Below are 27,630 nucleotides of genomic sequence, written 5' to 3' on the forward strand. Positions count from 1 at the left end.
CGAGTTCTGAGACGCCAACGAGTTCTTAGTTGCCAAAACGGCTGCGAGTTCTGAGACGCCAGCACGGCAGCGAGTTCTGAAATGCCAACACGGCTGTGAGTTCGGAGACGCCATCACGGCAGCGAGTTCTGAGACGCCAACGAGTTCTGAGACGCCAACACGGCAGCGAGTTCTGAGACGCCAACATGCCAAAGAGTTTTTAGACGCCAAGACGGCTGCGAGTCCTGAGACGCCAGCGAGTTCTGAGACGCCAACACGGCTGCGAGTTCGGAGACGCCATCACGGCAGCGAGTTCTGAGACGCCAAAGAGTTCTGAGACGCCAGCACGGCAGCGAGATCTGAGACGCCAGCGAGTTCTGAGACGCCAGCACGGCAGCGAGTTCTGAGACGCCAGCACGGCAGCGAGTTCTGAGACGCCAGCACGGCAGCGAGTTCTGAGACGCCAGCACGGCAGCGAGTTCTGAGACGCCAGCACGGCAGCGAGTTCTGAGACGCCAGCACGGCAGCGAGTTCTGAGACGCCAGCACGGCAGCGAGTTCTGAGACGCCAACACGGCTGCGAATTCTGAGACGCCAACACGGCGGCGAATTCTGAGACGCCAACACGGCGGCGAGTTCTGAGACGCCAACACGGCGGCGAGTTCTGAGACGCCAACACGGCGGCGAGTTCTGAGACGCCAACACGGCGGCGAGTCCTGAGACGCCAACACGGCGGCGAGTTCTGAGACGCCAACACGGCAGCGAGTTCTGAGATGCCAACGACTTTTTAGACGCCAACACGGCAGCGAGTTCTGAGATGCCAACACGGCAGAGAGTTCTGAGACGCCAACACGGCAGAGAGTTCTGAGACGCCAACACGGCAGAGAGTTCTGAGACGCTAACGCGGCAGAGAGTTCTGAGACGCCAACGCGGCAGCGAGTTCTGAGACGCCAACACGGCAGCGAGTTCTGAGATGCCAACGACTTTTTAGACGCCAACACGGCAGCGAGTTCTGAGATGCCAACGCGGCAGAGAGTTCTGAGACGCCAACGCGGCAGAGAGTTCTGAGACGCCAACGCGGCAGAGAGTTCTGAGACGCCAACGCGGCAGAGAGTTCTGAGACGCCAACGCGGCAGAGAGTTCTGAGACGCCAACGCGGCAGCGAGTTCTGAGACGCCAACGCGGCAGCGAGTTCTGAGACGCCAACGCGGCAGCGAGTTCTGAGACGCCAACGCGGCAGCGAGTTCTGAGACGCCAACGCGGCAGCGAGTTCTGAGACGCCAACGCGGCAGCGAGTTCTGAGACGCCAACGAGTTCTGAGACGCCAACACGGAAGCGAGTTATGAGACGCCAACACCGCAGCGAGTTCTGAGACGCCAACACGGCAGCGAGTTCTGAGACGCCAACACCGCAGCGAGTTCTGAGACGCCAACACGGCAGCGAGTTCTGAGACGCCAACACGGCAGCGAGTTCTGAGACGCCAACACGGCAGCGAGTTCTGAGACGCCAACACGGCAGCGAGTTCTGAGACGCCAACACGGCAGAGAGTTCTGAGACGCCAACACGGCAGCGAGTTCTGAGACGCCAGCGAGTTCTGAGACGCCAACGAGTTCTGAGACGCCAACACGGCAGCGAGTTCTGAGACGCCAACACGGCAGCGAGTTCTGAGACGCCAACACGGCAGCGAGTTCTGAGACGCCAACACGGCAGCGAGTTCTGAGACGCCAACACGGCAGCGAGTTCTGAGACGCCAACACGGCAGCGAGTTCTGAGACGCCAACACGGCAGCGAGTTCTGAGACGCCAACACGGCAGCGAGTTCTGAGACGGCAGCGAGTTCTGAGACGCAAACACGGCAGCGAGTTCTGAGACGCCAACACGGCAGCGAGTTCTGAGACGCCAACACGGCAGCGAGTTCTGAGACGCCAACACGGCAGCGAGTTCTGAGACGCCAACACGGCAGCGAGTTCTGCGACGCCAACACGGCAGCGAGTTCTGAGACGCCAACACGGCAGCGAGTTCTGAGACGCCAACACGGCAGCGAGTTCTGAGACGCCAACACGGCAGCGAGTTCTGAGACGCCAACACGGCAGCGAGTTCTGAGACGCCAACACGGCAGCGAGTTCTGAGACGCCAACACGGCAGCGAGTTCTGAGACGCCAACACGTCAGCGAGTTCTGAGACGCCAACACGTCAGCGAGTTCTGAGACGCCAACACGTCAGCGAGTTCTGAGACGCCAACACGGCAGCGAGTTCTGAGACGCCAACACGTCAGCGAGTTCTGAGACGCCAACACGGCAGCGAGTTCTGAGACGCCAACACGGCAGCGAGTTCTGAGACGCCAACACGGCAGCGAGTTCTGAGACGCCAACACGGCAGCGAGTTCTGAGACGCCAACACGGCAGCGAGTTCTGAGACGCCAGCACGGCAGCGAGTTCTGAAATGCCAACGAGTTCTGAGATGCCAACATGACTGCGAGTTCTGAGACGCCAACGAGTTTTTAGACGCCAACACGACAGCGAGTTCTGAGACGCCAACGAGTTCTGAGACGCCAACGAGTTCTGAGACGCCAACACGGCAGCGAGTTCTGAGACGCCAACGAGTTCTGAGATGCCAACACGGCAGCGAGTTCTGAGACGCCAACACGGCAGAGAGTTCTGAGACGCCAACACGGCAGCGAGTTCTGAGACGCCAACACGGCAGCGAGTTCTGAGACGCCAACACGGCAGCGAGTTCTGAGACGCCAACACGGCAGCGAGTTCTGAGACGCCAGCACGGCAGCGAGTTCTGAAATGCCAACGAGTTCTGAGATGCCAACATGACTGCGAGTTCTGAGACGCCAACGAGTTTTTAGACGCCAACACGACAGCGAGTTCTGAGACGCCAACGAGTTCTGAGACGCCAACGAGTTCTGAGACGCCAACACGGCAGCGAGTTCTGAGACGCCAACGAGTTCTGAGACGCCAACACGGCAGCGAGTTCTGAGACGCCAACACGGCAGCGAGTTCTGAGACGCCAACACGGCAGCGAGTTCTGAGACGCCAACACGGCAGCGAGTTCTGAGACGCCAACGAGTTTTTAGACGCCAACACGGCAGCGAGTTCTGAGACGCCAACACGGCAGCGAGTTCTGAGACGCCAACACGGCAGCGAGTTCTGAGACGCCAATGAGTTTTTAGACGCCAACACGGCAGCGAGTTCTGAGACTCCAACGAGTTTTTAGACGCCAACGAGTTTTTAGACGCCAACACGGCAGCGAGTTCTGAGACGCCAACGAGTTTTTAGACGCCAAGACGGCTGCAAGTTCTGAGACGCCAAGACGGCTGCAAGTTCTGAGACGCCAACACGGCAGCTAGTTCTGAGACGCCAACGAGTTCTGAGACGCCAACGAGTTCTGAGACGCCAACGAGTTCTGAGACGCCAACACACCAGCGAGTTCTGAGATGCCAACGAGTTCTGAGATGCCAACACGGCAGCGACTTCTGAGACGCCAACACGGCAGAGAGTTCTGAGACGCCAACACGGCAGCGAGTTCTGAGACGCCAACACGGCAGCGAGTTCTGAGACGCCAACGAGTTTTTAGACGCCAACACGGCAGCGAGTTCTGAGACGCCAACGAGTTTTTAGACGCCAACACGGCAGCGAGTTCTGAGACGCCAACACGGCAGCGAGTTCTGAGACGCCAACACAGCAGCGAGTTCTGAGACGCCAACGAGTTTTTAGACGCCAACACGGCAGCGAGTTCTGAGACGCCAACGAGTTTTTAGACGCCAACACGGCAGCGAGTTCTGAGACGCCAACGAGTTCTGAGACGCCAACAAGTTTTTAGACGCCATTACGGCAGCGAGTTTTTAGACGCCAACACGGCAGCGAGTTCTGAGACGCCAACACGGCAGCGAGTTCTGAGACGCCAACACGGCAGCGAGTTCTGAGACGCCAACACGGCAGCGAGTTCTGAGACGCCAACACGGCAGCGAGTTCTGAGACGCCAACACGGCAGCGAGTTCTGAGACGCCAACACGGCAGCAAGTTTTTAGACGCCAACACGGCAGTGAGTTCTGAGACGCCAACACGGCGTTCTGAGAATCAAAAGACACCTCTGAATATATTCCCGCTGCTGCAGCAGGTTATCCATGTATCTGGGAAAGACCCCCGTCTCTCCCCAGTGAGGAGTGGCAGACAGAAAGGCAGACAGACAGGCAGGGAGGCAGACAGCTAGAACTGACTGCTGAACAGAGCCTGCTCTCCCTGTAATCCTCCCTCCACTACAGAGCAGAGGAAACGGTTAAAAGGAGGGCTTGAAACATTGTTTCACCAGGCAGTTATACAGGTGGGAGGGAAGTGCATTAAGTGTAATGAATGTCAGCCAGCACATCCCAGTCGTCTGACACATCAGGTGCCAATTATATTGGCAGGCCCAGTCATCCACTCTGAGGAGAGCCTCCTTTGGCCTACCCGACATCTGCCTCATTAGCTGGGACAGACAAACAGACAGAAGGTGCAGGCTGGCTCCATGCCCCATGCCCGCCCCGGGCCTCCCTACCTGGGACTTCACAGGGGTGCAGGGACACCATCCACTTCTTTAAGCTCCTCCACTTAGCTCAACTCTTACCTATTATTGATGAGGTGAATGGAGGATGTGGTGGAATATGAATAAGAGACAGACCGACGGAGTGGAGTGACATTCGAGGTAATTATACCGTTTCACCCCAAATGGCACACTATCCCCTATAGTTCATTACATATGACCAGAGCGCATAGGGTATTATATAGAGAATAGGGTGCTATTTGGGACGGTTCGTGCTGTACCCGTAGTGGTCCAGTGGATTTGTATCGCAAGCAGGGTAGGTTGGTCATTAGTCAACATCAGTGGTGTTTTCCTATTAAATATGCATAACCTGGTAAATCAAGCATTCATGGGTATCGTCGCCTCAGGCATTTCGGAGCTAACACTATTGATTTTGTGAAGCTTTTGCAAAATAATGACCACAGATGTGTCAAGGTATTCATCAGATTGTCTCAATGAACTCAATCAATCCAATACTGCAGTGGAAGACAAAAGCTGTTTTCTCTGATTGATAATGCACGGACTGATCTGATAGGTAAACAAAAACAGGCTGTGACATTGATATTCTGGTAAATTCATTTGAATTCAATCACTTTTTAACAGAACCCATATTGATTTGAACAAATCCTTCCATACATATTTGCCCGTTATAGAAGTGATTTAGAAGCTTTGATTTGAAGTGCTCAGAAAGACCTGAATGCCAAAACATTCAAGAGATAAAGGTGCTCAAAGTTGACATATTTAGCATACCCCACGATACATCCATGTCTTCATTACTGGAAAAGATAAACGTTTGAGATGTATGTAATTTAAAGCTTACAAAACAGGGTTGTCAAACTGTTTTATAATTTCTAGGTAATACATACAAAAATACAAAAATGTTAGTCATCTAAAAAGGCATCTTTTTTTTCTCTCCATATTCACATGCACTACATGACCAAAGGTATGTGAACACCTGCTCATCGAACATCTCGGCATGGGCATTAATATGAGATGGTTGCTGCTATAACAGCCTCCACTCTTCTGGAAGGCTTTCCACCAGATGTTGGAACATTTCTGCAGGGACTTGCTTCCGTTCAGCCACAAGAGCATTAGTGAGGTCAGGCACTGACGTTGGGCAATTAGACCTGGCTCGCTGTCGACTTTACAATTCATTCCAAAGGTGTTCGTTGGGGTTGAGGTCAGGACTCTGTGCAGGCCAGTCAAGGTCTTCTACACCGATCTCGCCAAACCATTTCTGTATGGACCTCGCTTTTTGCACAGGGCATTGTCATGCTGAAACAGAAAAGGGCCTTCCCCAAACTGTTGCTACAAAGTTGGAAGCACAGAATTGTCTAGAATGTCATTGCATGCTGTGGCATTAAGATTCCCCTTCACTGGAACTAAGAGTTAGGCCGAACCATGAAAAAACAGCCCCAGACCATTATTCCTCCTCCACAGTTGGAACTATGCATTCGGGCCGGAGGGCCGGCAGCATTGGTCATCTTGCAGGGCTCTGGCAGTGCTCCTCCTTGCACAAAGGCGGAGGTAGCGGTCCTGCTGCTGGGTTTTGGCCCTCCTACGGCCTCCTCCACGTCTCCTGATGTACTGGCCTGTCTCCTGGTAGCGCCTCCATGCTCTGGACACTACGCTGACAGACACAGCAAACCTTCTTGCCACAGCTCGCATTGATGTGCCATCCTGGATGAGCTGCACTACCTGAGCCACTTGTGTGGGGTGTAAACTCCGTCTCATGCTACCACTAGAGTGAGAGCACCGCCATCATTCAAAAGTGACCAAAACATCAGCCAGGAAGCATAGGAACTGAGAAGTGGTCTGTGGTCACCACCTGCAGAATCACTCCTTTATTGGGGGTGTCTTGCTAATTGCCTATAATTTCCACCTTTTGTCTATTCCATTTGCACAACAGCATGTGAAATTTATTGTCAATCAGTGTTGCTTCCTAACTGGACAGTTTGATTTCACAGAAGTGTGATTGACTTGGAGTTACATTGTGTTGTTTAAGTGTTCCCTTTATTTTTTTGAGCAGTGTATATATATATGTAGCTTAACCCCCCCTGCAAACCAGGCGTGACAACGTGATTTTGGGAGGTATGGCAACGAGAGACTACTTAGCCCCTATTTTATATCTGAGTTTTTTTGTGTTGTGCCCGCCATCGATTGAGACACCTGCTCTTGAATACATGGTGGATGTTTTGTTTTGGCTGATAAATTTACTAAAATGGGATACAATTTAAATGTTCAATTTTGAAATGGTACCTCAAAGATGGTTGGAGGTCCACACTTCAGAGAATGTTGACTTGTATGGGAATATCCGTTTTAAATTATACTGTCAATCCTTCATCCTTCATGCCATCCTTCCCTCATTCCTTCAATGATAAACGTGAATCCGGCCATCACCCCTGGTGAGACAAAACCGCGACGCAACAGTGAAGAGCACTTTTTAACAGTCCTGTCTGGTCCTGCGATGGTGGGTTTGTGCCCATAGGTGACGTTGTTGCCGGTGATGTCTGGTGAGGACCTGCCTTACAACAGGCCTACAAGCCCTCAGTCCAGCCTCTATAAACCTATTGTGGACAGTCTGAACACTGATGGAGGGATTGTGCGTTCCTGGTGTAACTCGAGCAGTTGTTGTTGCCATCCTGTATCTGTCCCGTAGGTGTGATGTTCGGATGTACCGATCATGTGCAGGTGTTGTAACACGTGGTCTGCCACTGCGAGGACGATCATCTGTCCGTCCAGTCTCCCTGTAGTGCTGTCTTAGGCGTCTCACAGTACGAACATTGCAATGTATTGCCCTGGCCACATTTGCAGTCCTCATGCCTCCTTGCAGCATGCCTAAGGCACGTTCACGCAGATGAGCAGGGACCCTGGGCATCTTTCTTTTGGTGTTTTTCAGAGTCAGTAGAAAGGCCTCTTTAGTGTCTTAAGTTTTCATAACTGTGACCTTAATTGCCTACCATTTGTAAGCTGTTAGTGTCTTAACGACCGTTCCACAGGTGCATGTCCATTAATTGTTTATGGTTCATTGAACAAGCATGGGAAACAGTGTTTAAACCCTTTACAATGAAGATCTGTGAAGTTATTTGGATTTTTACTAATTATCTTTGAAAGACAGGGTCCTGAAAAAGGGAAGTTTCGTTTTTTGCTGAGTTTATTTTGATTTGTTTAACACTTTTTTGGTTACGACATTATGTGTTATTTTATAGTTTTGATGTCTTCACTATTATTTTACAATTTAGAGAACCTTTCAATGAGTAGGTGTGTCCAAACCTTTGACTGTTAATGTATATTTTTTCAAGAAATGCTTAAATAGTTTGACAATCCTATTTGTAAGCTTTTAAATTATATACATTTATCAGTTTATCTTTTCCAGTGATGAAGACATGAATGTCTCATGCTATGGTGGGGTATGCAAAATGAGTCAACTTTCAGCACATCTATCTCCTGAATGTTTTGGCATTCAGGTCCAAAAAGTCCTTCTGACCACTTCTTCCATGGGGAAACATGTATGGAAAGTGTTGTTTAAATCAAAAAGGGAAGCTGTCAAAAAAAATTGAATTCATATGCATTTACCCATTCACCTATTTCGTACAATATATCCATAAGCACATCACACCATTCTTAAGTTCCTTTTGGCAACATCAAACTATCAACTCAATATACCGTACTTTAAAATGACTAAAACCAAATCAAAACGATGTACAATAATAGATATTTGACCTAAATTCATACAGTTTCTTGTAGGGTTTCATACCGGTGGCTGGTATCCCGGGACTTCCCGACCAAGCTTCTTCCATTTCCCGAGAAAAATATTGACAGGTCCCGTGGATCAATAGCCTGATATTAAAATATGATGCAGCAGTAATGCAAAAATATGTACATGCAAATAGCTGCATGCATGAACCGGACATGTCAACTCTGGCTTCATTCATTGCCTACATTAGACAAGTCATCACAATGTAGCCTCCCACACAGCACATTTACAAGTAATAAAATCTTGGTATTAACCAGAAAAAAAATCATGAAACTCCTGTCAATTTGGTGAAAGCCTATGTTCTGTCAGTGGATAAAATATAAACATTTCCCCATGATTAACTTCTAAGTAGTCCATCATAGCTACAGTACATGGTTCTCGTCACTTGTGATAGTGTTTTATTCCCAATCACATTTCATAACACTTTTAAAACAATTACCTGCCATCCAGATCACCAAATCAGCCAATAGATGGTATAGACACTGTCTAGAACTGGTGAGGCACCGATATGACATTTTTGTCCAATACCGATATCCAATATTTTCCTTGCCACTATAACAATAACCAATATTTAACATTTTAGCGGCCTTTTAAGCATTCTAGTACAGTTAAACCGTTAACACACTCACATGGACACAGCGGTCTAAGGCACTGCATCTCAGTGCAAGAGACGTCACTACAGTCCCTGGTTCGAATCCAGACTGTATCACATCCGGTCGTGATTGGGAGTCCCATAGGGCAGCGCACAATTGGCCCAGCGTCGTCCATGTTTGGCCGGGATAGGCCATCATTGTAAATAAGAATTTGTTCTTAACTGACTTGCCAAGTTAAATAAAGGTTACACACACACACACACACACACACACACACACACACACACACGTCTGTCCCCATTACCAGTAAAACATAATCAAAACCTATTTCTTTCACTTACTTGGTGTTTTGTTGTTCATTTGTTCAGTCGTTTTATTCTCAACCAGGATTGCATCATACATATCAAGCAGTGAAGTTTCAGCTCTGTCTGTCTGTGGCCTCTTCCTCAGTGCGCACTGTCACTGTGTCCGTTTCCATCCTGTCCAACTGTGTCTGTAACATTTCACGTAAACCCTGTTTCTTGTCTGCATCGACGTAGCGGTCCTTGTACATAGCCTCAAGCATGGTGGCGACACAGTAAAGAGAGAATGCCACCGAATCGCTTGCTCACAGCCTGTGTGGGCAGTTTTGTTGCCGGGAAAAACTGTTGTCAAGGGCAACTGTCATTCGCCAATGTGGGCCAGTAAAAACATCCACCTCATCGGGAAAAGAGGCCATCTTCACTCCATAAAACTAGTCAGCACTAACGTTGCACACTAGCTGCTAGCTAACTGGTTAGCTTAGCATTGACAAAGTCAGAATGGGCATGCGCACTCCACTGTTTATGACTGAGTTGGTGGCATTAGAATGAGGAATTAGAATATGAATACTACACTGAACAAAAATATAAACGCACCATGTAAAGTGTTTGTCCCATGTTTCATGAGCTGAAAGATCCCAGAAATGTTCCATACACACGTAAAGCTTATCTCAAAAGTTGTGCACATTTGTTTAAACCCGTCAGTTTTGTTGAGCATGCCATGACAGAGGGTTTCACGTCTGCTGCAGGTGCAGTTAATGAGCTTATTTCTCAAGTCAGTTGTTCAAATGAAGCTAGCTAGTGTGTTCATGTTTCCAAGTTTCAAACATGTTCTCAAATGCCATTGAAATGGCAGCAGCGGTATGACAACCAGCACATTCATGAGAGTGCAATACGACTATCCTCAGTAGGAAATCCTTGATGACCCACTGTGCTGTCAGACTCAGCATACTCATGGGGCTGATATCGCTGGTCCAAGTTGTGAAGCTAATAATAGTTGTGAAGCTAATAATAGCTTCAGTTGTGAAGCTAATAATAGCAGTGACGCTATTACTGTGTAACTCCGGTAGGGCAACATCTGAAAAATAGTACCAAAAATAAATAATAAAGTGTACCAGTGCTCGACCAGTCGGAGAAAGCCAACATCACCCACGACAGAGAACGGTTGATTGTCAAGGGCAATGAATTCCATTATCTTGGCGTTAATGGATTTCGCCTTTGAGTTGTCTCGATGAAATTTCCTTACTCTTTCAAATGACTGCTCGACTTGTTGAATGCTCGATCCAAACATTATGGGCTAGGTTAGGAATGCTGTGTTGCACGTGTAGCTTAAAACTTTACGTGGCGTCATTACGTCATGTACAAAGATGTTCTCATCTATCTGTGTTATATAGGTATGTACGTCAGCTTTGACATCGGTTTTGCACATCGGCATTAAACAAGACATCGGGACGATACCGATGTTGGCATTTTTTGCTAATATCGTCCGATTCTAATATGTTCACCAATATATCGTGCATCCGTATCTAGAACACATCCATCCGTTTATATCCTCATGACAAAGTATATATTTCACTTAGATGTGCTCAATCTAAACAGTGGACCAAATTATTCAACTGTTTCTCCTACAAGTACCATGGCGCAAAGTGCCCTGTGTCTGTAGGAAACAGAGATACCGTACTACAGAAAGAAGGAGGAGATAAAAATCATTATGCAATGAATGGAGAAACGCCCCCACCCAACTGACTGTCGACCCATTGCATTCACGGTGTCATGCTGCGTCACGTGGTTGCTAATCTAATCATCACACAATCCCTTCTCAAGTGTGGGTATGAGTTGAGAAACCTGCCCATTATCCTTGAAAGTACAAAATTGTTACGATTCCAAAGCTATACAATATTACAGAGAACAAGTTAATGATCTCACATCTTGGAAAATATTTGCAATGTTGTACTTCTTGTTGACGAAATTTATGCTAATGTTCAGTTTTTGAGCTAGCACCCAATTGACTCCCATTCGCTCCTTGAAGGAGAGCTCTCCTTGTCCCAGAATCATACAGATTGAACTTAAGGGCCCATTGGCGACTTCTGGAAAAACAACGTGCACAATGGGTGTTAAAACGATTCTAATGGAGTTTCCCCATCTCCTCAAAAGCATCTCTGTTGGAAAGTAACGTTGTTCTGCTCTTGCTCAGTGGCAGCAAGTTGAACTCTGAAAGACTTAAATTGACAGTGCAGTTTGTTAAGGCGATTTTACAGCTAGCTAACTACTTCACATGCTGATATTGACACTGTTAAATCATCAGAATTAGTGGTATGGGGTAGATTACTCCTTTAAGGTAAAAAGTGTTGTGAGCATTAATTCTAGTGGGGTTAACGCCAGTGGGATTGAAATTTGAATCACAGTGGAATCAACAATCGACTGTCGAGTTCATTTTCGTTAACTCTCAGAGTGAAAAGGACGTATTTTGATTTAATATCTGTGTTTCTCCATGCACATTGATGGATTACTTGATTTTATACTATACAAAGATACACTATATATACAAAAGTATGTGGACATCCCTTCAAATTAGTGGATTAGGCTAGTTCAGCCACATATGTTGCTGACAAACAGCCATGCAATCTCCATAGACAAACATTGGCAGTAAAATGGCCTTACTGAAGAGCTCAGTGACTTTCAACGTGGCACCGTCATAGGATGCCACCTTTCCAACAAGTCAGTTTGTAAAATTTCTGCCCTGCTTGAGCTGCCCTGGTCAACTGTAAGTGCTGTTATTATGAAGTGGAAACGTCTAGGAGCAACAATGGCTCAGCCGCTGAGTGGTAGGCCACAGAAGCTCATGTAACGGGACCGCGAGTGCAGAAGCGTGTAAAAATCGTCTGTCCTCGGTTGCATCACTCACTACCGAGTTCTAAACTGCCTCTGGAAGTAACGTCAGCTCATCACAGTTCACCATCTGGCAGACCGACAGACAAATCTGGGTTTGACGGATCCCAAGAGAACGCTTCCTGCCCCAATGCATAGTGCCAACTGTAAAGTTTGGTGGAGGAGGAATAATGATATGGGGCTGTTTTTCATGGTTCAGGCTAGGCCCCTTAGTTCCACTAAAGGGAAATCTTATCACTATAGCATAGAATTACATTCTAGACGATTCTGTGCTTCCAACTTTGTGGCAACAGTTTGGGAAGGCCCTTTCCTGTTTCAGCACGACAATGCCTCTGTGCACAAAGCAACGTCCATACAGAAATGGTTTGTTTTGATTGGTGTGGAAGAACTTGACTGGCCTGCACAGATCCCTGACCTCAACCCCAACGAACACCTTTGAGATAAATTGGAACACTATGAGCCAGGCCTAATTACCCAACATCAGTGCCGACCTCACTAATGCTCTTGTGGCTGAATAGAAGTAAGTCCCCGCAGAAATGTTCCAACATCTAGTGGAAAGCCTTCCCAGAATAGTGGAGGCTGTTATAGCACCAAAGGGGGGACCAACTCCATATTAATGCCCATGATTTTGGAATGAGATGTTTGATGAGCAGGTGTCCACAAATCTATTTACTATGTCATGTAAATAACACAATTCTTTTTTAAACTAATCCAATCTGTACAGGGTTGGACTCATTGCACCCGTTACAGAGATGCTTGTTCCAGTTTAGATGGTTTAGGTAGTCTTGTTTGTCAAGTCCTTCACCATAGCAGTCATTCTGAATGAAGGTTGTGGGTGATAAAATATACCAATTGTTGGATAGTCTCCCTCTGGCTGGATTCCAATAGGAATACTAATCACTTCAGAAATCAGCTTATTATGACTTGCAGGTCTGATGTGGTCCATGAGCCAAGATTTTCAGACCACAATGTTGAGGAGAACTAGGCCATAACTTAAGGCCTTATGAAATGTATAATATGGTTCTAAAGGGTTTACTTTTAATTCAAACATATTCACTTAGGCAGCCAATTGGTGAAGGCTTCAGGACTAGAAGTCATTGAATGCAACAACCATGAGTGTCACTAACAAACACAGTCATTGGTGGGTATCTCTCACATTCACTTGAAAGGCATGCTGGGACATTTTTAAATAAGGATTTACAACCTACAATGTAACAACCCCCCCCCCCCAAAAAAAATCTAAAATATACTGTACATGTGTTATTCCTTAACACTAAAAAAGTGTAACAGCATCAACTCTATTAAAGTGTTCATTTATGTTGGAAATTGCAACACCCATGGTGTTAGGTTCCAACACTAGGGTTGTTCGTTTAACACTATTTCGGTGGGTCACATATGATTTCTAAGAAAGTCTTACATTTTACACCGGGGGTGTTCACATTCTGACCTCAAATTTGCTGTGCATATTTAGCCTATAGGCCTACTCAATGTAAAGTCCTTAATAGAAAACAACTTACTTGCAACACTTCTATAAATTGCATTGCTGACTATCATGTGTAGGCTACACGCGACCTCTCGATGCCGTTACTGAAGGAAATCTCCATCTCACATTCACAAATCTCCAAACTATCTTTGTGGCACTGGCAGAGGCTCACAATATAAACTGCAGCTACTCACTGTTAACTAAATGCCTGGTACATTGTGTCCACAAACGCACTCAAGGAAATAGACATTTGCAAAATGATTCCATGATGTTAAGTAAAAAGGAAGTGCACAGGCTTGACTAGTCAGATTGGCAGGGATATGATCAACCGTGGCACTGTCCATGGTTCTGAATCTCCTCTACTAGGCCGATTTGCTTGTCTGTTTGTTTCGCGGAGAATCAGATATGTTCTCTGTGACCAAGTGTGACAAGGTTAGCAGGTTATCATAAAGTAAAAAACAGCCACAACCTTCAAAAAACCCCTGATAGACACGTGCAAGGTGAGATAAAAGGGCCTGACATATTTCAGTCAAAGATAAGCTAAAATTCATGTAATTTTCACAAGGCTAATAACCTAATCTGTCTACATTTAAACTAGGCTACGTCAACAAATTGTGTGGTGACTGACAGAACTTTGAGTTGATTAAATTGTGACAAAAACAACATGAATCCCTAGACTCCTGTCTATATTTCTCGATTTACAGTGGTATAATTATGTCAGATTATTTTTGCTTGTATTATATGCTTTTACATAGCATTTCAGGTTTGAACGGGAATACCGGGATGGTTGCAATTTTACCCGAGAAGGAAAATGTGTACATTTTCTGAAAAATATTAAAACCTTGTTTCTTGACTGTGTTCAGCTCCCTAATAATCACCTAAATGAAAGCTAGACAGTCACTGAGCATTGAACATTCCAGAAAAAGACCACAATAGGTCCTCCAGACCTCATTGAAGACCAAATGCGTCCCCCGGGGAAAAATGAGTTTGTACCCCTGATCTAAAGTGTAATTTATTGGACACTGCCTTTCTGCCTGTACCTAATTTATACTTCCTCCCCAGCCTCTTCCTCTTCTCAAACCAACAAGTATTTTAGAGTGCTTTACCCAAAGGTCCACGTTGTCTACTCTCCAGATAAACAGAATTAGCACCTCCCTGAAGCACTGCCTACCGTCCCATAGTATATGCTTGCTTCACACAGTGGCACTCAACACCAACCCCACTATATTAGGACAATAGATCACTGTTAACGACAGCCCCCTAGCATGACTACGGGGACCTTTTATATCGGTCCTTTGTGAAGCTTTATTCGGAGAGATAAAACAGGTCAACTCCAACGTGACCAGGGCTATGTCCCAAATGGCACCCTAATCCCTTTATGGTGCACTTAATGTACTACTTTTAGGGCTCTGGTCAACAATGGTGTACTATATAGAACATAGAGTGCCATTTGCGACGCATTCAGGATGATATGAACCCCAGTGGCCACCAGGGAAATAGGATACAGTACGTGTCAGATGGGAGGATAAGAGAAAGTGATTGTCACCTCAAGCGTTTTGATAGAGTGTCTCTTTTATACATATGTGCTACTGTTGATTTACTTACTGGAGTACATCAGATACCACAATTGGTTTAGTTTATTTTTCAAGCCATGCATTTTACATGGCTTTTCATATGGCCAAGATAGTATTGCCTTCTGCACAACACATCTACACTGTCTTGTTGGTTCATGACAAGCTCTTCACTGACAGAAGAGACATCAATGAACAAACAGGATAGAGAGTGGATGAAGATTCCGAGTGCACGTAAAATAATTATGGTCACATGCAGTATTATGTTACTCCTACTACTACCCTAACTAATCATGACCCTTAGTCTGACAGCTAGGGTTGTTGAGACTAGGTTGCAGCATGGCACCACAAATGACCACCTTGGAACAGGTGCAGTTAGTCAGTGTCTGGCCTGAGGTAATACGACACTGAAACCAGGGCTCAGTCTCCAGTCTTAGAGGCAGTAGCAGCTTTATAGGCAATACAAAGAGGAATCCTTTGACAGGACCTTGTGACTTCGTTACTCCACTTGTGCTGTCCACACAACACCAGTGGATACAGGCCCTCAGCTACACGCACAGACACGTACAGACACACATACACAGACACACACACACACACACGCACAGACACACACGCACAGACACATACACACACACACACAGACACATACACACAAGCACAGACACATACACACAAGCACAGACACATACACACAAGCACAGACACATACACGCACAGACACAGACACATACACAGACACATACACGCACAGACACATACACAAACACATACACACACAGCTATAGAGGCAAGGATCTGGAGGTCCATGGCTCTCTCCCTCTGCTTCACTTGTGTGGTGCTGCTGGTCCAATTAGGCAGCTTCACCTGCTCCTCTGGGGGTCTGACTACAAAGCCCCATCTGTCAGGCCCATGCTCTGCCACTGTCATGTCAGCTTCAACAAATGGCTAGTGGGAGACCTGTGTCAGTCCATAAAAGCCTTAAATTTCAATAACTATCACTGTTTTCCAATTGACCCCCTCCCAACTGACAGGGCTGAGATCAGTCACACACTATCCTAACAACATGTTATTTGCTTTACTCTGAACATCTTTAAAAATGTTGCAATGTTCTCTAGATAGTTGGCATAAAAAATAAGGGCAGAGTAGGTATGCTCATCTGTATTTGATGTTTAAAAACGACTTAAGACTCTCAGATACACATATACACAGTAAAACATCTGGTCATGCAGGAAACACAATATGATATTCATGAAAGTCGTTTGGCTCTAGGCCTACATGACCTTAAAGTGATTCAAGGTAGGGCCCTTGGACTCGAACTATCAGTGCCCCCCCCGACGGTTGTTGGACAATCCTACCTGGTGACACATTGATGTATGAGTTCCAGTTTTGCTCCCTCTCCCCCTCAGCTCTGAGGAGCAGGTGTGATGATCAGTGCCACTTGATCTGTCAGTGGGATGGATAAAAATAGCCATAGAGATTGAGCAGGGAGTGGGACTTGACTCGCCCAGCTCTTATGTGCACGTAAACTCAATTGACATTGAAAGGCTTTGGAAGGTTCTTGACCACGGTTGCCGGAGCCAATCTTTTTCAAGGTCAATAGTCCATAGAGTGCTTTTCAAATCTCTCTTTGTCAGGAACATGAAACTAATGTGTCAACATCAGATCAGAACAAAATAAAGTGTTATATTGATCCCTCTGTAATTATTGGGACAGTGAAGCATGTTTTCTTCTTTTGGCTCTGTATGCCAAAAGTTTGAATTTGAAATTAAACAATGACTGAGGTTAAAGGGCAGACTGTCAGCTCTAATTTGAGGGTATTTTTATCCATATGGGTGAACCCATATTCCCCCCACTTTAGCGACCAAAATTATTGGTGCAAATTCACTCATATGTGCAAGTAGTAAAAAGTAGTAAAAAGTATTTGGTCCCAAATTGATAGCACGCAATGACTACATCAAGCATTTGACTATTTGTTGGATGCATTTGCTGTTTGTTTTGGTTGTGTTTCAGAAAACATTTTGCCCAATAGAAATTAATTGTAAAAAATGTCTTTACTCATGTTGGTGTCACTTTTATTGTCAATAAGAGCATATGTTTCTAAACACTTCTACATTAATGTGGATGCCACCATGATTATGGATATCTTGAATGATTAGTGAATAATGAAAGTTAGACGCACAAAATACTAACCTCCCCTGTTATTGTAATGGTGAGAGGTTAGCATGTCTTGGGGGTATGATATAAAATGCTAACCTCCCCTGTTATTGTAATGGTGAGAGGTTAGCATGTCTTGGGGGTATGATATAAAATGCTAACCTCCCCTGTTATTGTAATGGTGAGAGGTTGGCATGTCTTGGGGGTATGATATAAAATGCTAACCTCCCCTGTTATTGTAAGGGTGAGAGGTTGGCATGTCTTGGGGGTGTAATATTGTTTGTCTAACTTTCTCATTTTCTCATCATCATTATTCACGATTCATTCAGGATGATCTATAATCATGGTAGCAAGTGTTTAGAAACATATTCTATTCTACTGCATAGCAGTGTAGACGTGTTTCTTTAGTCCTCTCGTGTACGTTTGTATTTTTTCGGATTTCTTGTATATATATTTTGACATTTTTTTTCTATCTCTTTTCGATTTTTAATTCAATTATACCTTCCGGTAACCTACCTCACCCAATGTGATACGGAATCGCTATTATTTTTTAACTTTGGAACACTTTCAAGAACCCTTAGTAGCTAACCAGCTAATCAGCTACAAGCTAATTTAGCCATTTTTTGCCGCTGCTAGCAGCTTTTACCTTCTGCACAGACACCAGCCCTGTTATTAGCCTGGATATTACTCACCAATTTACCAGCATCGGACTGTCTCTCGACAACAACGCCGGATTCCTGCCGTAATCCCTGAGCCACTACTTCTGATCCTCACAGCTAGCTTGCAGCTAGCGCAGCTAGCGCCACTGCCACGAAGCTAGCACCAGTTAGCAAACACAATTCTACAATTCACAACCTCTCTTTCGCCATCTCCATCCGGCTTGGATTCTCTGTCGACACGACCACGTCTGGTCTGCAGACGAATACCCCATCCGCTGTGCCCTCAACCGGCCTCCGTCTGAGCAGACCCCCTCCGTCTGAGCAGACCACCCCCCGGGCTACTAACTTTAAACGCCGCGTGCTAGCTTAGTGGAGGCCTCCCTGCTCCATCTACGGCTGCCCCCTGGACACTATGATCACTTGGCTACATAGCTGATGCCTGCTTGACTGTCCATTAATTGACGGTACTCCATTCTGTTTATTTTTGTTTTATCTGTCGGCTCTGTGCTTTAACTCAGGATCTGTGTGTAGTTAATCCGACCCTCTCTGCCTAGTCGTCGCCATTTTTACCTGCTGTTGCTGTGTTAGCTGACTAGCTGCTGTTATCTCACCTGTTGTTTTAGCTAGCTCTCCCAATCAAGACCTGCAATCACTTTATGCCTTATTGTATGTCTCTCTCAAATATCAATATGCCTTGCATACTGTTGTTCAGGCTAGTTATCATTGTTTTTGTTTGCAATGGACCCCGTAGTTCCACTCTCCGTACCTCTGATACCTCCTTTGTCCCACCCCCCACACATGCGGTGACCTCACCCATTGAGACAAGCATGTCCAGAGATACAACCTCTCTTATCATCACCCAGTGCCTGGGCTTGCCTCCGCTGTACCCGTGCCCCACCATACCCCGGTCTGCATATTATGCCCAGAATCTATTCTACCACGCCCATAAATCTGCTCCTTTTATTCCTTGTCCCCAACGCACTAGGCGACCAGTTTTGATAGCCTTTAGCCGCACCCTCATCCTACTACTCCTCTGTTCCTCGGGTGATGTGGAGGTAAACCCAGGCCCTGCATGTCCCCAGTCACCCTCATTTGTTGACTTCTGTGATCGAAAAAGCCTTGGCCTCATGCATGTCAACATCAGAAGCCTCCTCCCTAAGTTTGCCTTACTCACCGCTTTAGCACACTCTGCCAACCCTGATGTCCTTGCCGTGTCTGAATCCTGGCTTAGGAAGGCCACCAAAAATTCTGAGATTTCCATACCCAACTATAACACTTTCCGTCAAGATAGAACTGCCAAAGGGGGAGGAGTTGCAATCTACTGCAGAGATAGCCTGCAAAGTTCTGTCATACTTTCCAGGTCTATGCCCAAACAGTTCGAACTTCTAATTTTAAAAAGTAATTTCTCCAGAAATAAGTCTCTCACTGTTGCCGCCTGCTACCGACCCCCCTCAGCTCCCAGCTGTGCCCTGGACACCATCTGTGAATTGATCGCTCCCCATCTAGCTTCAGAGTTTGTTCTGTTAGGTGACCTAAACTGGGATATGTTTAACACCCCGGCAGTCCTACAATCTAAGCTTGATGCCCTAAATCTCACACAAATCATCAAGGAACCCACCAGGTACAACCCTAAATCCGTAAACATGGGCACCCTAATATACATTATCCTGACCAACTTGCCCTCCAAATACACCTCTGCTGTCTTCAATCAAGATCTCAGCGATCACTGCCTCATTGCCTGTATCCGCCACGGGTCCGCGGTCAAACGACCACCCCTCATCACTGTCAAACGCTCCCTAAAACACTTCTGCGAGCAGGCCTTTCTAATCGACCTCGCCCGGGTACCCTGGAAGGATATTGACCTCATCCCGTCAGTTGAGGATGCCTGGTCATTCTTTAAAAGTTACTTCCTCACCATATTAGACAAGCATGCTCCGTTCAAAAAAATGCAGAACCAAGAACAGATATAACCCTTGGTTCACTCCAGACCTGACTGCCCTCGACCAGCACAAAAACATCCTGTGGCGAACTGCAATAGCATCGAAGAGCCCCCGCGATATGCAACTGTTCAGGGAAGTCAGGAACCAATACACGCAGTCAGTCAGGAAAGCAAAGGCCAGCTTTTTCAAGCAGAAATTTGCATCCTGTAGCTCTAACTCCAAAAAGTTCTGGGATACTGTAAAGTCCATGGAAAACAAGAGCACCTCCTCCCAGCTGCCCACTGCACTGAGGCTAGGTAACACGGTCACCACTGATAAGTCCGTGATAATCGAAAACTTCAACAAACGTTTCTCAATGGCTGGCCATGCCTTCCTCCTGGCGACTCCAACCTTGGCCAACAGCCCCGCCCCCCCCGCTGCTACTCGCCCAAGCCTCCCCAGCTTCTCCTTTACCCATATCCAGATAGCAGATGTTCTGAAAGAGCTGGAAAACCTGTACCCGTACAAATCAGCTGGGCTTGACAATCTGGACCCCCTATTTCTGAAACTGTCCGCCGCCATTGTCGCACCCCCTATTACCAGCCTGTTCAACCTCTCCTTCGTATCATCTGAGATCCCCAAGGATTGGAAAGCTGCCGCGGTCATCCCCCTCTTCAAAGGGGGAGACACCCTGGACCCAAACTGTTACAAACCTATATCCATCCTGCCCTGCCTATCTAAGGTCTTCGAAAGCCAAGTCAACAAACAGATCACGGACCATCTCGAATCCCACCGTACCTTCTCCGCTGTGCAATCCGGTTTCCGAGCCGGTCACGGGTGCACCTCAGCCACGCTCAAGGTACTAAACGATATCATAACCGCCATCGATAAAAGACATTACTGTGCAGCCGTCTTCATCGACCTGGCCAAGGCTTTCGACTCTGTCAATCACCATATTCTTATCGGCAGACTCAGTAGCCTCGGTTTTTATGATGACTACCTTGCCTGGTTCACCAACTATTTTGCAGACAGAGTTCAGTGTGTCAAATCGGAGGGCATGTTGTCCGGTCCTCTGGCAGTCTCTATGGGGGTACCACAGGGTTCAATTCTCAGGCCGACTCTTTTCTCTGTATACATCAATTATGTTGCTCTTGCTGCGGGCGATTCCCTGATCCACCTCTATGCAGACGACACCATTCTGTATACTTCCGGCCCTTCCCTGGACACTGTGCTATCTAACCTCCAAACGAGCTTCAATGCCATACAACACTCCTTCCGTGGCCTCCAACTGCTCTTAAACGCTAGTAAAACCAAATGCATGCTTTTCAACCGTTCGCTGCCTGCACCCGCACGCCCGACTAGCATCACCACCCTGGACGGTTCCGACCTAGAATATGTGGACATCTATAAGTACCTAGGTGTCTGGCTAGACTGCAAACTCTCCTTCCAGACTCATATCAAACATCTCCAATCCAAAATCAAATCTAGAGTCGGCTTTCTATTCCGCAACAAAGCCTCCTTCACTCACGCCGCCAAACTTACCCTAGTAAAACTGACTATCCTACCGATCCTCGACTTCGGCGATGTCATCTACAAAATAGCTTCCAATACTCTACTCAGCAAACTGGATGCAGTTTTTCACAGTGCCATCCGTTTTGTTACTAAAGCACCTTATACGACCCACCACTGCGACCTGCCCTAGTCGGCTGGCCCTCGCTACATGTTCGTCGTCAGACCCACTGGCTCCAGGTCATCTACAAGGCTATGCTAGGTAAAGTGCCGCCTTATCTCAGTTCACTGGTCACGATGGCTACACCCACCCGTAGCACGCGCTCCAGCAGGTGTATCTCACTGATCATCCCTAAAGCCAAAACCTCATTTGGACGCCTTTCCTTCCAGTTCTCTGCTGCCTGCGACTGGAACGAATTGCAAAAATCTCTCAAGTTGGAATCTTTTATCTCCCTCAACAACTTTAAAAATCTGCTATCCGAGCAGCTAACCAATCGCTGCAGTTGTACATAGTCCATCTGTAAACTACCCACCCAATTTACCTACCTCACCCCCCATACTGCTTTTATTTATTTACTTTTCTGCTCTTTTGCACACCAGTATCTCTTCTTGCACATGATCATCTGATGATTTATCACTCCAGTGTTAATCTGCTAAATTGTAATTATTCGATTTATTGCCTACCTCATGCCTTTTGCACACATTGTATATAGATTCTCTTTTTTTTCTACCATGTTATTGACTTGTTTATTGTTTACTCCATGTGTAACTCTGTGTTGTTGTCTGTCCACACTGCTATGCTTTATCTTGGCCAGGTCGCAGTTGCAAATGAGAACTTGTTCTCAACTAGCCTACCTGGTTAAATAAAGGTGAAATAAAAAAATACAAAAAAATACAAAAAAAATTACAGTAAAAGTGACTCCAAAATGACTATACATTATTTACCATATATTTTTATTGGGTACAAAACAATCTGAGAAACAACCAAAACAAACAGCAAATGCATCCAACAAACTTGAAGAGATAAAGCTTGATGTGGTTATTGCGTGGCATGAATACGGACCAAATATTTAACTTTTTACAACTTTAATACACATACGTGAATTTGTCACAACAGTTTAGGTCCCCTAAAAATGGGAGGATCATGTACCAAAAGTGCTGTCATTTCAAAAGGGTTCACCTGATATGTATGACAGTACCCTCAAATTACAGCTGACAGTCTGCACTGGCATTGTATGATTTCAAATCTAAACCTTTGGAGTATAGAGCCAAAAGAGGAAAAAAATGCTTTACTGTCCAAATAATTACAGAGGACACTGTACATTGAGAACATAAAGGAACACTGCTATCAATACTTTTTAAAGCGTTGCCTCACCTACAATACAAGCAATCAACCCCACTTGGATGGCGAGAGCAGCCCTCTCCGCCCGCCTAGTGAAATCTAACTCTTTCAAATATGCTTACTACTCTACTATACCTGGCTATACCCTGTATTTTACTGTCAGATTTGCTTGGTATATCCCATCTTTTAGTAGCTGTAGGCTCCTCACAATGCATAACTTCGCAAGTTTTTTTGAAGTTCATGATCAAGTGGGATGGAGGGCAGGGACTATAACATGGGCTTGAGAACAGCAGAGTCGGAATGTTGCATTGTGGTGAATCCAGAGAAGAACTCTGCCAGGCATCTGAATAGTAACAGCTATTATACCACATGAGTTTCACTCTGTCTGCATCTAAAATTCAGCCATAGGCTTCTAGTCGATGCAGCCATAGGCTTCTAGTCGATGCAGCCATAGGCTTCTAGTCGATGCAGCCATAGGCTTCTAGTCGATGCAGCCATAGGCTTCTAGTCAAAACTAGTGAGGGGGCATGTATTGGTATACTGCTGTTGGTTCATCATAGTTTGTATTATAGAACATTCCATTGTCGTCTCTTTAAATTGTTTCCCTCACAGTTGAAACTGAGCTGACAAAAGGCTTAAGGACTGCATGATTAAGTGCCCTATTAAACCCAGGTCAATTATTTATGTAGTTACAATATCATCTCATTCTCTGACTGAGTTCACTTTTAATGAGCAATTCTCTCATTTCAATTTTCACTCTACGCAGTACGCATCTAACTTTGTCACAGGTGTGAAACGAGCTGCTAAAAAGAACCATGTTTCATTAGGTAACCACTTAGACCTGTGTCGGTTGGTCCCAAAGCTACTATTCCAAATATTGAGGCTATAATTTTGAGGCTATAATTATCATGGCTATCACCATTAACATTAAAGCAGCCAGAGGCCATTCACCCTCTCTGGTAAACACCTGGGAAATAGGAGAGACAGAGAGAGTGAGCGAAAGAGAGAGGGAGCGACAGAGAGAGACAGAGAGAGGGAGAGACAGACAGAGAGAGGGAGAGAGAGGAAGAGAGAGGGAGACAGAGACAGAGAGAGAGACACAGACAGACGGATGGACGGACGGACAGAGAAAGACCTATATCCCAGTAGAATCTCCATACTTTAACAATGACAGCTTCGCCATCCTAGAGGTGGAGATCAACAATTTCCAGACCCAGGGACATGTACGAGTCTGTGCCAGAACTGGACAAGAACCTGACACCCTCAGCATACAGGGGGACAAACACCTACCTGGAGGTGACAACATTCCCTCCCCCATATGCCCCCCTAGACACAACTACGACAACATAACCAACAAAAACGGGTCACAACACTGGGTATGTACATAGTCAACGGTAGGCTTCGAGGGGACTCCTACGGCAGTAGTACTGTCGACTACTTTATCACTGACCTCAGCCCAGAGTCTCCTAGAGTGTTCACCACTTGAACAGAGCTTTGCTCAATTATGAGGCATCAAATCAAAACCAAAGGAGCTGAATACTATTAAGAAATGCTATAGATGGAAGGAGAATAGTGTGGAAATCTACCAAAAAACAATTACGCAAAAACAAATTCCATCCCTTCTAGACAATTTCCTGGACAAAATGTTTCACTGTAATAGTGAAGTTATAAACCTGGCAGTAGTAAAACCTAAACAATATATTTGACCTCTCAGCTTCCCTATCAAATCTAAAAATGTCAAGCAGACCTAATAAAATTAACAACAATGACAAATGGTTTGATGAAAAATGCAAAAACCTAAGAAAGAATTTGAGAAACCTATCCAACCAAAAACAGAGACCCAGAAAACCTGAGCCTACGGCTTCACTATGGTGAATCATTAAAACAATACAGAAATACACTACGGGAACAAAAAGGAACAGCACGTCAGAAATCAGCTCAGTGTAATTGAAGAATCCATAGAATCTAAGCACTTCTGGCAACATTTGAAAACTTGAAACAAACAACACGAAGAGTTATCTATCCAAAACAGAGATGTATGGATAAACCACTTCTCCAATCTTTTTGGCTCTATAACAAAGAACAAATAGCAAAAACATATACATGATCAAATACAAATCTTAGAATCAACTATTAAAGACTACCAGAACACACTGAATTCCCCAAAACATTGAGCGATAGAGAGAGAGTGAGAGTGACAGAGAGCGAGAGAGATAGATAGCGAGATAGAGAGTGAGAGCAAGAGAGTGAGAGCAAGAGAGTGAGAGCGAGCGAGGTAGAGAGCGATAGCGAGCAAGATAGCAAGTTAGAGAGTGAGAGTGCGAGTTAGAAAGCGAGCGAGAGCGAGTGCGCGGTAGAAAGCAAGAGCGTGAGAGAGAGAGAGCGAGGTAGAGAGATAGAGAGCGAGGTAGAGAGCGATAGAGAGCGAGAGCGAGGTAGAAAGCGAGAACGAGAGAGAGAGCAAGGTAGAGAGAGAGAGCGATAGAGAGAGCAAGGTAGAGAGAGAGAGCGATAGAGAGCGATAGAGAGCGGGGTAGAGAGCGAGAGCAAGGTAGAGTGCGAGAGCGAGGTAGCGAGCGGCAGCGAGCGAGATAGCAAGTTATAGAGTGACAGTGCAAGATAGAGAGCGAGAGCAAGGTAGAGAACAAGGTAGAGAGCGAGATAGAGAGCGAGATAGAGAGACGTAGAGAGCAAGAGCGAGGTAGAGAGCAAGAGCGAGGTAGAGATCAAGTGAGGTAGAGGGCGAGGTAGAGAGCGAGCGAGATAGCGAGCACGAGGTAGAAAGCAAGAAAGCAAGAGCAAGAAAGCGAGCGAGGTAGAGAGCGAGGTAGAGAATGATAGAGAGCGAGAGTGAGGTAGAAAGCGAGGTAGAGAGCGAGTGAGGTAGAACGAGTGAGGTAGAGCGAGTGAGGTAGAGCGAGTGAGGTAGAGCGAGTGAGGTAGAGAGAGTGAGGTAGAGAGAAAGCGAGAGCGAGGTAGAAAGCAAGAGCGAGAGTGATAGAGCGAGGTAGAGAGCGAGGTCGAGAGTGATAGAGCGAGGTAGAGAGCGAAGTCGAGAGTGATAGAGCGAGGTAGAGAGCGAGGTCGAGAGTGATAGAGAGCGAGAGTGAGGTAGAAAGCGAGGTAGAGAGCGAGTGAGGTAGAACGAGTGAGGTAGAGCGAGTGAGGTAGAGCGAGTGAGGTAGAGCGAGTGAGGTAGAGAGAGTGAGGTAGAGAGAAAGCGAGAGCGAGGTAGAAAGCAAGAGCGAGAGTGATAGAGCGAGGTAGAGAGCGAGGTCGAGAGTGATAGAGCGAGGTAGAGAGCGAGGTCGAGAGTGATAGAGAGCGAGAACGAGAGAGAGAGCAAGGTAAAGAGCAAGAGAGAGCGAGGTAGAGAGATATAGAGCGAGGTAGAGAGCGATACCGAGCGAGATCGCAAGTTAGAGAGTGAGAGAGATATTGATAGAGAGTGACGTAGAGTGCGACAGCGAGAGTGAGCGAGATAGCGAGATAGATAGTGTCATGACGTTGCCCTCTTTGGGTACAGCTCCTAGGTCTCCTACACTCAGGCTGCTGCAACTTCAGGTCGTAAATTCCTGGAGGAGATTATCTCCTCATGGCCACAGTATAGAGAGAGAGTGAGTTTTCATAGTGAGAACAAAGGAATTTCTTCCACCTCACAGAACTTGAGGTCTGAACGACATTTATGTTCTGGAGAAGGTATAAAAGATTGGTGAAGAATCCAGCTATGAACTGGTCCGTTTGGTACAATTTTGTGAAACTCATGAGAGACAATACGGCCACATTACCATAATGCTGTTTATACAATAGCCTCAGATATGAGGCTTACATCTAATTGTTGTATAAGATGAATGAGTAAGGATGATACTGTTTGTGAAATTGTGTAATGTGATTTTGGACTTTTTAATGAAGGAAACTCCAATTCCCTTTGGAGTTTAACTAAATCAGAGGACCGCCCATGAGCACAGTTATGGTCGGGCGTCCTGGGACAGGCCTTTTCTGCTCTTCCGAATAAAACCCCCATCTGGGTTTTCTATCACCAGACCATCTTACCTCGATAACGAGAGGGCCAAGGTTTGAGAGGAAACCACAAACCTGAGTATAAGCTAAGGTTTGACTAGATGGCTGAATCTTTTAACCATACCTATTCTCATCCAAGATGGCATAGCAGTCAGACGTCCTTTTGTCCTCGTCTTGTCGTGTCCCATATATATATATATATTTACACCTTTCTTTGCATATCTTTTATATATTTTATTTTCCAAAAACTCAACTTCAAAACGCTTTCCTGCAACCCGCCTCACCAATTACAAAATAAAAGTATTATTTACCTCAAATCTGAAAATCCACAATAGAAGCTAGCCAGAAGTTAACCAGAAGCTACCCAGAAGCTAGCCAGTTTACTGGCTAACGTTAGTATTTCAGCTAACCACGGTTTGTAGTCATCAGCTATTCCTTTAGCTCGTTAATCTATCACCACTTTTGTAGAACACGACTCAGACCAGAACATACCGGACATATTTTTCTCCATATCCCCAGATTTCAACCGCAAGCTCTGGACAGTTACACCTTGATTTCGCAGCTAGCTAGCTGCTACCCGTGTGTCTATTGGCTTACGTCGATCCCGGAGAAACATCAATTATTCCGGAGCTAGCCAGCTGAAGAGTTCCATCAGCCACTCCTGGGCTACAATCACCTATCCGGACCCGTTTTACTACCAATGCGGAGTCCCACCGGGCCTTCACGGCTGACTACCGACGTTATCTGCCCGAGGGAGTTATCCAACTGGCACCTCCGTCGCGACGTTACCTGAACGCTCATCTGGGGCCCGCTAATCGTTAGACTTATTCAGATAGCAGCCGATAAGACAATTTTTTCTTGGGTCACTATAACTATATCTATTTTGTCA

At 46.0% G+C, this 27,630-nt stretch overlaps 1 protein-coding gene across 5 annotated transcripts in view; it reads right to left on the reverse strand.

The window, feature by feature from the left end:
• Positions 1–27,630, reverse strand: part of LOC129826571 (netrin receptor UNC5D-like) — a 326,296-nt gene that overhangs the window by 126,470 nt on the left and 172,196 nt on the right. Inside the window, exon 1 of one of the 5 annotated variants that reach the window (XM_055887461.1) lies at positions 9,235–9,634. The exons of the other annotated variants lie outside the window; for them this stretch is intronic. Within the exon in view, the coding sequence (XP_055743436.1) occupies positions 9,235–9,295 (61 nt within the window). The 5' untranslated portion in view covers positions 9,296–9,634. Of the gene's footprint in view, positions 1–9,234; positions 9,635–27,630 lie in introns of those variants that run through there. 5 annotated transcript variants of the gene reach the window in all.

The sequence above is a fragment of the Salvelinus fontinalis genome, chromosome 28 (genome assembly GCF_029448725.1).
Source record: "Salvelinus fontinalis isolate EN_2023a chromosome 28, ASM2944872v1, whole genome shotgun sequence".
In the NCBI taxonomy this organism is placed as follows: domain Eukaryota; kingdom Metazoa; phylum Chordata; class Actinopteri; order Salmoniformes; family Salmonidae; genus Salvelinus; species Salvelinus fontinalis.